The sequence below is a fragment of the Pseudorca crassidens genome, chromosome 1 (genome assembly GCF_039906515.1).
Source record: "Pseudorca crassidens isolate mPseCra1 chromosome 1, mPseCra1.hap1, whole genome shotgun sequence".
Classification (NCBI taxonomy): Eukaryota; Metazoa; Chordata; class Mammalia; order Artiodactyla; family Delphinidae; genus Pseudorca; species Pseudorca crassidens.
Genome location: NC_090296.1, coordinates 87,916,907 through 87,931,543, shown reverse-complemented (window position 1 = coordinate 87,931,543; position 14,637 = coordinate 87,916,907). Strand labels below are relative to the sequence as shown.

The 14,637-nt window shown below is 37.4% G+C and overlaps 1 protein-coding gene across 2 annotated transcripts in view; it reads right to left on the bottom strand.

Annotated features, from left to right (window-relative positions):
• Positions 1 to 14,637, bottom strand: part of CTDSPL2 (CTD small phosphatase like 2) — a 71,305-nt gene that overhangs the window by 29,707 nt on the left and 26,961 nt on the right. The window contains exons 3-4 of one of the 2 annotated variants that reach the window (XM_067745547.1): positions 6,463 to 6,601; positions 4,781 to 4,927 (exon numbers count right to left, since the gene is read on the bottom strand). In XM_067745547.1, the coding sequence (XP_067601648.1) occupies positions 4,781 to 4,927; positions 6,463 to 6,601 (286 nt within the window). Of the gene's footprint in view, positions 1 to 4,780; positions 4,931 to 6,462; positions 6,602 to 14,637 lie in introns of both variants that reach the window. The other variant, XM_067745543.1, reaches the window with a different exon arrangement.

The following is a 14,637-nucleotide window of genomic DNA, read 5'->3' as shown; positions in this document are numbered from 1 at the left end:
GCAGTTCAAATCCATGTTGTTGTTGGGTCAACTGTCATATAGTATTTTTGACCACAGAACTTCTCTTCATTAAAGCAAATATCATTTATTAAGTGCTTACTATGTGCTGGGCAATACACACAACACACACACACACACACACACACACACACAAAATTTTCCATTATCCTCAAACAGCTCCTGATCTTTCTAGTACTAAGCATCCTAGCCATTTTGTGCAGTTGTAATTTTTAAACCAGAGACAGTTCTCTAAAAATGAGCTAACTGTTCCCCTAACCATGAGACCCTTTTTATTCAAAGACACAAGAACAATTTCTCAATGAAATTCCATCTCAATAACAAAGATAGAAGCTAGTTTCCTCATTATATTCAACCATCCCCTAGATGAACCCACTGCCCAATTTTTCTTCCACTATGGACTGACCCCAAGTCTCCATTTCTTTATGAAATCCTCCGAATGTCACTGTCAACAACAAAATCAACCGCCAATAACTCTCAACTTCCTCACAGGATATTCTTTCTCCCTCATTGCCTTACATTTAACCTCTTTCCAAAAGACATCTTTTCCTGATACCCTTCCCTCAAAGCTGTTTATTCTCCCATACTTGTTACTCAATCAGAATTCATTTACCTCCATTGCCGCCACCAGATCATTGGTTTTCCACTAATGTGTAAAAATGTTTGCTCCTTTGAGATTGCTGTCACCTGGCTACACAATTCTTCGCTTATGCCCTCTGCTGTCACCTACCATCTATTGCCAGCAACCTCTCTCAATCTCAGAGGAATTTAACACCTAGATACCAGTTTACTGCTCTATTAAATGCCTATATAGTTATTGCGGGTGATGTCAATGACTCATCCAATAACTAACCCTCAAAGGTCTTGCCCTATTTAGCCCCATCTACATTCGTAATGCTCTTTAGTAGTTATTACCATGGCTAAAACCTGGACACTATCACAGAGAAACTGTTCACCTCTGAAACCTATAATTCAAATAATTAATCTCCTACCACGACCTCCTAATCTTCTAATTATCTATCTATCTATCTAATATTTCTATTACATGTGATCTTCACGTTTGATAAAAGCCAATCTCTTTTATCCAAACACATCCCTCAATGGCTTCTTCTCCACCTTCCTCATCTAGTTAGACTTCATGGTGTATTATTTAAACCACTCTCAAGCCAGCAGCCTCACTGTCCTCGCTTCCTTGTCTTTCCACTGTCATTCATCATAGAAATCCCTCTTGAATCAATCTAACAGGCTTCTCAGGCACTAGACCCAGGTAATAAAGAAAACAATAGAATTATAAAGACTGATTGTACTCCAAGTAAAATCCTCTAATCTTAGCTACGCCTATAGCATGCTGCTCAGTATTTCTGTGTGTGAGTCATTCAGCTTCTTTTACTTATACCAAATAGCAAACATTCTAAACCTTCATTCTCTTCAATCCCTGCCACCAGGACCATCTCAGCAAAATGATACCATGTCCTCCTTCAAAGAAAAAATTCTATCAAACACGAACTACTGCTGCCCAAACGTTCTTTCCTCCAGCATCAGAGAAAAATGTCTATTCTCCTTGTTTCAATTCTAATCCTTCTACCTGTTCTCTTGATCCCATCCCTATCAGTAGATCCTAGAAACTTTCTTCATTAGTTTTCCTTTTTCCCTTATGTTCAACCTATTAGACCCTTCCCTGAGGCTTAACAACATGCTTCCTTCTCACAAATACAAAACATCCCTTGAGGCTTCATGACCTCTCTAGTTTTTCTCATATTCAGGTTCCTCATAACAGTAATCTATATGTGCTGATCCCTTTCTTACTCTCCATTTCACTCTTTTAACCCATGGATTAGGCTGCCAACTGCAATCACTCCTCTGAAACTCTTCTGGCAAACGAAACCAATGACCAGTTAATTACCAGGTTTAATGATACCTTTTCAATGCTCATTTCCGTTCCTTCTATCTTTACAATTGTTTGACCCTGGGTTTGACAGTCTCTTCTTTTGGCTTCTATGACTCAGTTTCTCCTGGTTTCCTCCATTTCTCCTTTGTTGGCTTCTTTAGCTTTGTCCAGTCCTTAAATGTCTTTCCCCAAGATTCTGGTCTTAGTTTGATGAACCAAATGGACCATTTAGTCCACTGGTTTCAATTAATATTTGTAAGCTGATAATACCATGCTCTACTGCTTATTCAGATTTCTAAGCCCCATACCTGAATGACAAATTGTTAGTAGACATTTTTATTTGGTTGTTTCAAGGCCTCTCAGGCTCAGCATGGCCCAAATTAAATTATCTATCTCCCAGGAACTTACTTTTCTCTCTTGAAAATCTAATGTGTACATCTTACTCTCTCTCTTCCTTCACCTCCAATCTGTTCCCAAAATTTGTCCATTTGTATCTTTGATCCTTCTCTTCTTCTCTAATACTACAAGTAAGGTTGTATGAAGTCTCACATGGACTACAAGTCTACTAATGTTCTCCCTGCATCCAGCCTCTTTAGAATTTAGCCTACATGCTACTGCCAAATAGATCTTTAGAAAACACAAATCAGGGCTTCCCTGGTGGCGCAGTGGTTAAGAATCCACCTGCCAATGCAGGAGATACGGGTTCGAGCCCTGGTCCGGGAAGCTCCCACACGACGCAGAGCAACTAAGCCTGTGCACCACAAATACTGAGCCTGCACTCTAGAGCCTGTGAGCCACAACTACTGAGCCTGCGAGCCACAACTACTGAAGCCCGCACGCCTAGAGCCCAGGCTCCGCAACAAGAGAAGCCACCGCAATGAGAAGCCCGCACACTGCAACAAAGAGTAGCCCCCACTCGCCGCAACTAGAGAAAGCCCACACACAGCAACGAAGACCCAACACAGCCAAAAATAAAGTAAATTAAAAAAAAAATAAAATCTGTAAACTTAAAAAACAACAACATAAATCTGTTCATATTACTCACAGTTTAAAACTTTTCATTCATCCCCCCATGACTAAGGATAAAGTTCAAAAACCCTACAAAATTGGCTCTATAATCTGACTTCTTTATAATTGTCCTATCTTATCCCTTCCCATGCACTCCTCAAATCTGATGCTCCATCTGTGACAAACTAATTTGTTTCTGAAATACACTGTACCTTTGCTTACACTGCTCCTTCTACATGGAATGCCCTTTACCATCTTTCAAGATTCAGCTTTTCTATGAAGCCTTTTGTGAGCCACCACCCAGAATACAGGACCATTCCATTCTTTGAATACTGTTCCATACCTCTCTCAAGGCACCTATAAAAATTTATTATACTTATCACAATGGCTGGAACATAGTAGATGCTCAATATTTGTTGAGTGAACTGGAATCTTCACTCCTCACATTTAAGTATAATTACCTTTTCTCATGGATTAAGAGGCTCAAGAGTTTAAAGAACTGGTCCAGCATAACATAAGTAAACAGTGGCAGCTGGGAACAAATTTAAAACAAGTTTATCTAACTCCAAAGCCTGTTCTTTTCCCACTACCCCAGCATTTCCAAAGATGTTTTAGGAGGCACTAGTTCTAAAAGATGTTAAGATGTTAACAGATGTTCCATAGAAGAGTACTTGGTCAGATATGTCTAGGGAATACTGGGTTAAACAAAGTTAAAGGTAGTTTTTTGTTTCTATTCTAGGACTTCACAGTCCTTTAATGTGCTAATATACATTATTTCTGCCCCTACATCATCTTGATTTTACAGTGCACCATTCTGCCTTTTAAAAATTGCTTTATCATCCAGAAATCAGGCAACAGGTATTTAATGCCTATTTCCCATGTGCCCAATACTGTATCAAACAACATGGTAGATGTAAAAATAAAGACATGACCTCTTGCCCTCAAATAATCTAGAGACTAAATTATCATGTATGAAATTAGACATTAATTATCAGAAAAAATAGGACACCAGATAATTTTAAAAAGATATTTTGAGAAAGAGGCCATTTTTAATTTTTTTGCAAAGGCATACAACGGGAACCTTCAATTCATGTGAATTAGGGTAGTTTTACTATTTGTCTAAACTGAAGATTCCCTAAGGGGGAAAAAAAACAAGCAAATGATAATAAAAATAAATTGTATTACCAAAAAAAAATCTGGTTTCAACTCACTCAAAATATTCAACAAATTCTACTTTACTAATCTAGAATATTGAAAATGCTTCTCTCTAAAGATGCAGAAGTCATCCCAACGCAGAAAAAATAATACTTTCCCTCCAGCCCAAAGTTTATCATCTAGCTTTTCAGATAGTTAATTAAACATAACCTACATTTATTTCAGTCACTAAAAAAAAAAAAAAAAAAAAAAAGCCTTTTAGAAGCTGTGTATTTTGAGGACTTCCCTGGTGGTCCAGTGGTTAAGAATCCACCTTCCAATGCAGGGGACTTGGGTTCAATCTCTGGTCAGGGAACTAATAAGATCCCACCTGCTGCGAGGCAACTAAGCCTGTGTACTACAACTACAGAGCCCACATGTCACAACTGGAGAGAAGCCCACGTGCCGCAATGAGGAGCCCACACACCGCAACAAAAGATCCCGTGTGCCGCAACTAAGACACGATGCAGCCATAAATAAATAAAGTAAATAAATATAAAAGAAAGAAAATATATTCTTTAAAAAAAAAAAAGTCTGTGTATTTTTAACGAGACTGAAAACAAACATAAGATGCTAACAAAAATATGCCCCAAAAATCAAACAGATCTTTTAAAAAGCCAGGAAAACGATTAATCTTTTAAACCCAAATTATGGTTAATGACTTATATTTACCATTTTTATTTGCTGGTGAAAAAAAGTTGAAGACAGGAGAAAATATGGTCCCCAACAATGTAGTCCTTGGAGGACTGCCAGAGGAAGGATTATCTTCTAATTTTCCATTTTGTTTTACATGTTGATTTGTCATTTCATAACTACCAGCTTCTAAGAAAGAAACAACAAAAATAGTTGCAATCTAGAAAACATGACTTTCATAAATATGTTCTAAACGATTCATTATAAAAATAACTTTTTCCCTCAAAATACATAAGGAAAACTGATGAACATTAATGTTAAAAAGCTTATTATTTCAAGAAATCCTGAGGTAAATCACTTGTAAATCAAATGATCTTTATAACAAATTTATTTATAATGGTTTATAAATGCTAAAATTTACTGAGTTTTTACAAAGTAGATTTATATCTGGAATTACACAGACTGAAAGTCTTCAAATCAACACAGTGTAACAGAAAATGAAATAAAACTCTTTGTAAGTAAAGCAAGCAAGTTACAATATGAAAAACACAAATGCAAGATTTTGTCTTTGTTTATTTACATTTTGGGATGCTGCCTACTTCACAAAACTTACCCCCCAATCTATTTCTAATGAGTAACAGCTAAATAAATAGAGGCAACTATTTCTACTGAAGCAGAAGACTATATATACAGCAGTGTCAAAAACTACTTATGGATATTGTGAGGCACCATTTCAGAGTAGTTAGGAAGAATAACCAGTTTTTTTTTTTAAGTTTCTTATAAATAAAAAAAATTTAATGGGTTTTGGGAAAATATAAAATACAAATGTCTTAATAAATCATCCTTGACCCTCCACAACTTTAGCACATTTCTTTCCTTCTTTGTTAGTGCTCTTTTAACTTGTTTATCCCTTTTCTCCCTTATGGTCAATTCTAACAATGGAGATACATCACTGCATTAAGAGGAAAGAGGTAGGGAATTATTATCACTGCTGTGTTTAAAACAGTATTGGTTAAAAGGTAGCACTCCATGCTCTAAAGTGCTATTCTGTATAGGTTTCTCTGCTTGTCCATCTTTTTTTTCTCCTTTTTGACTTTGAGGAGCTTGTCAGCAATACAATAAGGTACTGATCTAGAACAGGATTTATAAATAGCAACAACACTATTGGCTTTTGGGCTGGATAATTCTTTGTTATGGGAGGATGTCCTGTGCATTGTAGGATGTTTAGCAGTGCCCCTGACCTTCACCTGCTAGATGCAAGTAGCAATCCCTCCACAGGTTGTGACAAACCAAAAAGGTCTTCATACACTGAAAAGCGTCTGCTAGGGGACAAAAACACCCCTAGTTGAGAACCGCGGACCTGAGAGCTCCAAGCCCCCTCTATAGCTCTGAAATTCCATAATCCAGAAACAAATTCTTTGTACATATTTCAAATAAATTAAGTCACAATTATTACTGCTTTAAGAAATGAGTTTCATATACATTTTCATGCTAAACACTATAAAGCTAGTTGCTCTGCCTCTGTCACTTTAATTCATCAAAGTAGATTTACATTAGGAAGGTAAATTTTTATTTACTTCATGCCACTAATATTTAATACAAAGGAGATTACAAAAATAAGGCAGAAATTGCTCAAAGTAGATTTTTAAAAACAGAACACAAACATGTCAAGTGAGAACTCTGCTTACACCTAATAAAGCAATATGTAAACATTAACAAACCTCCATTTACTTGACTTTTCCGTCTTACTCGAGATATCTGTTTGTTAGGCTTTTCTCCTGCTCTTGGTGTTGATGTGATCAAATTATTATCTATATCACGTTCAATTCTACTCCGTTTTGAAGGATTTTCTCTCTCTTCCTTAAGATATAAGAGGGAAAAACATGCATTGAACAGAGTCATTCTGCTTTACAGGTTACTTTTTTTTTTTTTTGCCACACCACGCAGCTTGTGAGATCTTAGTTCCCTGACCAGGGACTGAACCCGGACCCATGGCAGTGAAAGCACCGAGTCTTAACCACTGAACCGCCAGGGAATTCCCTACAGGTTACACTTTTAAAATGATAAAATATGACACGTACCCCCATGTTCACTGCATTATTTACAATAGCCAATTTTATCCATTATCAATTGATGGACACTTAGATATGGTTGTTTCCATATCTTGGCTACTGTAAATAATGCAGTGACTATATATATATATATGCATATAACACACACAGACACACACATATACATACATACATAAACAATGGAATATTATTCAGCCATAAAAAAGAATCAACTCTTGCCACTTGCAACAACATGGATGAACCTAAAGGGCATTACACTAAGTGAAAAAAGTCAGACAGAGAAAGACAAATACCATACGATCTCACTTACATGTGGAATTAAAAAACAAAAACAAACAAAAAACAAAAACAGCAAGTTCACAGATACAGAGAACAGACTGGTGGTTGCCAGAGGCAGGGAGGTGGGGATGAGTGAAATGGGTAATAGGCGTCAAAAGGTACAAAAGGTTATAAAATAAATAAGTTGCAGTGATATAACGTACAGCACGGTGACTACAGTTAATAATACTGTATTGCATATATGAAAATTGCTGTGAGAGTAAACCTTAAAAGTTATCAGAGAAAAGAATTCTGTAACTACGTATGCTGACAGATTTTAACTAGACTTATTGTGGTAATCATTTTGCAATATATAAAAATACTGAATCAGACTTCCCCGGCGGTCCAGTGGTTAAGATTCCACGTTTCCACTGCAGGGGCACAGGTTCAATCCCCGGTTGGAGAGCTAAGATTCCACATACCGTGTGGCGCAACCAAAAACCAAATTGAATCATGCTATATATCTGAAACTAATATAATGTTGTATGTCAACTATGCTCAGATTTTTTTTTTCTTTTTTGCGGTACGCGGGCATCTCACTGCTGTGGCCTCTCCCACTGCGGAGCACAGGCTCCGGACGCGCAGGCCCAACGGCCATGGCCCACGGGCGCAGCCGCTCCGCGGCACGTGGGTTCCTCCCGGACCGGTGTCCCCTGCATCAGCAGGCGGACTCTCAACCACTGCGCCACCAGGGAAGCCCAGATTTTTAAAAAGATAAAATATGTTGTAATATGCTTTCTCCTCTTTTTTCATTTCCAGGAGAAACAAACAGAATTAATACCTAACAGTAGAAGAAAACACAGAAAAAATCTGACAGTCATAAGAGTATTTATTAACGTTATTACAATACACAAATATAATTACAGCATCCTCACAATTCAGATTCTTTCCCCAGGGTCCATTAAATTTTCATGCTACTGAAATACTGAATCTCACAATGTGGTCTAAGTTTCCAGCAATTTTCCTTACTTTTAGAATTACTCAAAAGAACAGGGGTCATTTCCTTGAGCGAACCCCACTGGAATTTGCTGGCATTATCACATAGTCCCAAAAATGACACAAAATTAACAGGGCCTGCCACTGCCACACACCTAATGTCAATTCTCAAAATGTCCAAATTAACACTAAGGAGTCTACTCCTTAACAAAGCTCTCTATTCATTTCCTTATATGGGGCAAATCCACATGACCAGTTTACACTATTTTTGCAATATAGACTTATCATAGTTTGACTTAAAGATTTTTTGACTTTACAGTGATGTGAAAGCAATACGTATTCAGTAGAAACTGTACTTAGAATTTTTAATTTTGGTCTTTTCTCGGGCTAGCCATTTGCAGGTACTATATACTCTTGTGATGCTGGGCAGCGGCAGCAGTGAGCCACAGTGAGCCACAGCTCAAAGTCAGCCACTTGATCATGAGGGTAAATAACTGACACACTTATAACCATTCTGTATCCATGCAACTATTGTTTTTCGCTTTCAGTATTCAATCAATTACATAAGACATTCAACACTTGTGATTTTGCCCAACTGTAAGCTAATGTAAGTGTTCTGAGCATGTTTAAGGTAGGCTGGGCTAAGCTATGATGTCCATCCAGTAGGTTAAGTGTCTTAAGTGCATTTTCAGCTTACAACATTTTCAACTTACAATGGGTTTATCAGGACTTAACTAAAATATTATACTCCATGCAATAACCTGATTTTTCTCCATTTATACATCCATCTTCCTCATCTGTACAATTTTTCTAGAGTCATCCATCACATGAGCAATCTTCTTCCATTACTGTAATACTGGCCTATAATTCCTTGCTGTTTTAAGGAAAGTACCCAAAATCTTTTGATAAGGATTAGATTTTTCCACAACAAATAATAATACAGTATACTACTATGCATTTTCTGTAAGTTGAATATTATTATTTCTGAAACAAACCTTGATATTGTAAATGGCCCAAATTACAATTCCCTACCAGGATCAAAATAGAAAAAAGATAATACTGTATCATCCAATACAGAATTTTACATTTACTCACCAGTTTCTCTAATTTTAGGTAGGTTCATCAAAACAATCTCATTAGCACAAAATAAAGCCTCAGTGATACACAACATAATTCCTCAAATTTTTACTGTTTATTATTCCCCTGCATTTAAAAATGATGAATAGGAAGCCTCAAATCCCAAACACTGGATCTTTATTACAGGAGAATTATAGGGGCTCTTTTTATAAAGTCCTTCAAGAACAGAAACAATGCTGTAAAGCCTCACTACACTAAGCTCCAACATTTTCTTGAAGTTTCTTAGTACATCTGGTATAATGTAAATACATACATACATTCCTGGAAACTTTGCACTCTGCAACCCTAAAAATAACAAGGCTTATGGGGAAAAAAATGGGTCCAGAAGGGTAGAGAGGGGTACATTGGGGCAGATCAGCCAATGCCCCTGTAACTCTGTAACCACAGCACTAAGAAAACCAATGATTGGAACCTCCAGAGATAACTTGCACACCCCAGTTAAGCAGCTAAGAGCAGCTGAAATGCTTCCTCAGAGCTTAATATAAAGGTATTAGAAGCAAAGAAGTAGAGGGGCTTCCCTGGCGGCGCAGTGGTTGGGAGTCCACCTGCCGATGCAGGGGACACGGGTTCATGCCCCGGTCTGGGAGGATCCCATATGCCGTGGAGCGGCTGGGCCCGTAAGCCATGGCCACTGGGCCTGTGCGTCCGGGGCCTGTGCTCCGCAGCGGGAGAGGCCGCAGCGTTGGAAGGCCTGCGTACCGAAAAAAAAAAAAAGAAGTAGAAACGAGGGTTTATGGGAGCTGAGAAGTGGAGCTTTAAGCCAGGAAGACTGCTAAAATGGACAAAAAAGGAAATGCAAACTGCCATATGAAAAGAAGAGTCCCTGCTAGACCAGGGTGTACCTCTCTGAAAGGGAACCCCATACACAGCTTACCACTTTTAATTAAAAACTCTGTGCAGTATAAAATTCTACCCCCATTATTCAGGATCCCCCTGTCCAGTTTAGAAAAAAATCACGTATAAACCAAAACCCACCCATGTTATACTGAAACTACTTCCCTATTTACCAATAGTATATAAGCTAACTGATAATATGCAGGTGCTCCATATAACAGAAAAGGTTATACTGTGGTCAATTGAGAATATATTCAAATACTTGAGCTTATATCTCTAAAGAGAAAGAGGAAGCTGTTAAGATCAGGATTCAAGGTCTGCAGTCATTGACAATAAAATTCCACCCTTCAGAATAATGCATTCAAATGTCTGATGATGCTCCAATTCTGAAATGTGTCACCAAATCCTACTCTTCCTTAAACATTCAAGTATATAATTTGGGGACATTTTTGGATATAGTATGATTTTTAGAAGAGGAACTAGGAAAAACAAGATTTCTACATTACTGTACATTTTTAAAATTTAATAACCCTACAATGTCTTGTCTGGAATTTGTATTTTTCAAAGTTGCCTCTTAAGATAGGCTTTTAAAGGGAAAATCTTGGGAAGGTCGTATTCTTAAATCTCTGAATCTCAAAGGAAAAATACAGAGAACTAAAGAGGCAACAAAACCCCAAAAGCCAATTTACAACAAAAGCAGGAAACAAGGTTTCTCCCCCAAACTCCAAGCAGATGAGAACAAACCAACAGTCATAACACTGGAGTAACCATCTGTACCAGTGCAGAAGAAAGCAAAGGAATGCAACATGGCATGTGACACATCTGAGAACAGGAGAAGCCCCAAATAGCTAACAGGCAGATATTCAATTGAAAGCATGGCAGGCCAATTTAATGACAGCAGATGAAATAAGAGGGACTTTCCTGGTGGTCCAGTGGTTAAGACTCTGCGCTTCCACTGCAGAGGGTGTGGATTCGATCGGGGAACTAAGATCCCACGTGCCGCGCAGCGTGGCCAAAAAAAAAAAAAAAAGAAAAAAAAATGCACACGAGAACAGACAAAAATTATACCTTTATTTCAAAAAAGACAAAAAAAGTTAAGAAAGTGATATGACATATACATCAGAGTTAGAAAAAACTCAGTAACAGAACAAAATAATTAGAAATGAAAAAAAAAATTTTGGAAATAAAGACTAAACTAGAACAGACATAGAAGTGAGTAAATAGAATAGATTATGCCTTTAAGAGAAAGAGAAGGTAAAATGGGGGAGGGGGGCTGGATTTTAAGACATCAAAATGTGTCAAGCACTGAATATGGACAAAGAAGATCCAACAGACAGAAAACAGTAGGCCGAGACGGAAGCCAAAACAAGAGCATATCAGAAAGTTTTCCTCAAATAAAATATCTGAAATTACATACTGAAAGAATACACTAGTTTATTTATTTATTTATTTTTGGCTGCAACCACTGCGCAGCTTGTGCAATCTTAGTTCCCCAACAAGAAACTGAACCTGGGCCCTCGGCAGTGAGTCTGGAGTCCTAACCACTGGACCACCAGGAAATTCCCAGACTATACTGTTTAACTAAAACTATCAACCCCAAAAAACAACTACCAAGATCCTAAACTTAACAGAATTTAAAGGAAACAAATCCTTTGGAGAACAAGGCAAAATCCATTTATCTACATAGGGAAAATTAGAGTACCATCAAACTGTGAAAGCAATGCTTTTTATGCTGGAAGAAAATGGAATAATATTTTAAAAAATCAAGAAGAGAAACAAGGATTTCATATTCAGTAAAACTGATTTTTAAGCACAGAACTCAGATAATAGTGCCCATGAGTGCTTTGTGTGGCATCTACCAGAAATTGAGCTTTCAACAACAAAAATGACTACAGATCATAACTAGAGGACTGAGGATAAGCATTAAACATACAGAACACATGTAGAACCTGTGTAAGATAAATGAAGATTAAAAGATAGTATGTAGGACTTCCCTGGTGGCGCAGTGGTTAGGAATCTGCCTGCCAATGCAGGGAACACGGGTTCGAGCCCTGGTCTGGGAGGATCCCACGTGCCGCGGAGCAACTAAGCCTGTGAGCCACAACTACCGAGCCTGCGCGTCTGGAGCCTGTGCTCCAGAACAGGAGAGGCCGCGACAGTAAGAGGCCCGCGCACCGCGATGAAGAGTGGTCCCCGCTCACCACAACTGGAGAAAGCCCTCGCACAGAAACGAATACCCAACACAGCAAAAATAAATACATACATACATACATACATATATACTTTATCAGACCACGTGTTGTAATTAAAAAAAAAAGATAGTATGTAATGGCTACAGGCTCAGAATATATAAACTGTTAAGAAAAATTGGCAAGAGATAGTAAATATATAAATTTTTTAAATTGTTCACTTTAAAAACATTCTGAGACAGAAAGGCTAACAATTCATTTCCAGCTGATCTTCACAAGAAATAACAAATGAAGTTCTTTAGGCATAAAATAAATAATACCAGATGGGATCCTAAATTTGCAATAAGGAATGAATACCACTAAGGCAAATCTATGAGTAAATACAAAAGATCTTTGTGTTCAATATTTCTACTGTGCCTTTACTGTCTTCAACACTAATACCTGCTATAATCTCTGTAGTCTCATTATGATCCAATAAATTATTCTGAAGTCTCAAAGTTTTATTTTTTTTCTCTCTCTCTATGTATATACGGAAACATAGTAAGAGTACTCTTGTTTTGCTTTGCAATATTATTAAATTTGGTTTTTAAAATTTCACCTAAAACAGTTATTTTAGAATTTAGTAACTCTTTTTAAATAAAAGAAAATTTATAATTTATAACTAAGAATGGATTGTTGGATTGAAAACTGGAGCTGGGCGACTTGTAAATTCAATCCATTACTGCAAGTGATAAAAAGAAACCGACATAGAATTCTCTAACTCATGAAAGGGGGGAATATACTCTAAGAAATAACTGAACGAAACTGTAAATCACAAATGAAAATATGATAAAACTAATGTCCCTTTGGCTGTAAAATTAAGTTGTCTTATGCAATAGAACATATTCAAATAGAATTATGGTGCCGATTCAGTTGCATTTGAGAACAATCATTCCGTTTTAAAAACAGAAACTCAATATTTTAAATGTACACATGATGAGATCTTTAAAAGCCAAAAAGTTATAGTTTTTCAAACTTAAATTACAAAACCCAATGAGATATCTTAAAAAGTTATCATATTGCATTGTTCGAAGAAGTGTACATAACTTATGAGAGACTTATAAACTCTTGCACAGTAGTTTGTGCTGAAGCCTGCTCAATAAAAGTCGATAAAAGAGGGACTTCCCTGGTGGTGCAGTGAATAAGAATCCACCTGCCAATGCAGGGGACACACGTTCAAGACCTGGTCCGGGAAGATCCCACATGCTGTGGAACAACTAAGCCTGTGCGCCATTAACTACTGAGCCTGTGCTCTAGAGCCCACAAGCCACAACTACTGAGCCCGCAAGCCACAACTGAGCCCACGTGCCACAACTACTGAAACCCACGTGCGTAGAGCCCGTGCTCCATAACAAGAGAAGCCACCACAATGAGAAGCCCCCGTGCTGCAACAAAGAGTAGTCCCCACTCACCACAACTAGAGAGAACACGCGTGCAGCAACAAAGACCCAACACAGCCATAAATAAATAAATATATAAATTATGAATCTGGAAGGTCTTACCTTCCAGATGAGTGTATGTTTAAAAAAAAAAGTCAATAAAAGAAACAGGCACTTCCACTTTCTCATGATAAAGTAAATCACTGAATTAAACACTTAACTGTAAATACAGAAAATGAGTTAAAATCTGGTGTGTTGAATTGTACTTTAGCCTTACTAATGTGGTTGGACTTTCTGTTTTGACTGTACTTGTCTGATACTAGTATCAACTAATCATCAAAAATTGTCTTTACTGTGAATGCATGATAACAAACACAAGTGGTAAATTATTTTTTTACATCTCAATTTATCCTAGAATAACTTGTGCCAAAATTTGCAATGACTGTGCAAAAAAAATGGTTTATAACTACTGCCACCTTAGCACAAATCAAGGCACTGACACCCAATAGTTATTTTTCACTGCCATGCACCCGCATGGGGGAAAAAAAGCCAGCTCTACTTAGGAAGGTCCATGATGAAGCTGTAAAATTAATTAAATCTCAACCCTTAAATATGTGTTCAATTCTGTATGACAAGATGGGAAGTACACACAAAGCGTTTCTGCTGCAAACTGTGTTTCCACAACTGTCTTGAGAAAAAGCATTTGTGTGACTGAATTGTAAGCTGAATTAGACCACTTTTTCTGATAGAAAACTATCTTTACTTGAAGTAGATTATTTTCTGAAAAGTGAACAAAGCAAGCCTGTCACTTCAAGAAAAACCGATACTTCTTGCTGCCAACAATAAAATTTGAGCATTCAAGCAAAAACTGAGATGTTTGAAAACTTGGACAAAGCACCATGAGACTGACAGCTTCCCAATACTTAAAGATTGTTCTGTTGAGATCAGTGGGGTTGTTCAGAAATGTGATTTTTAAGTATTAAATAATGAAC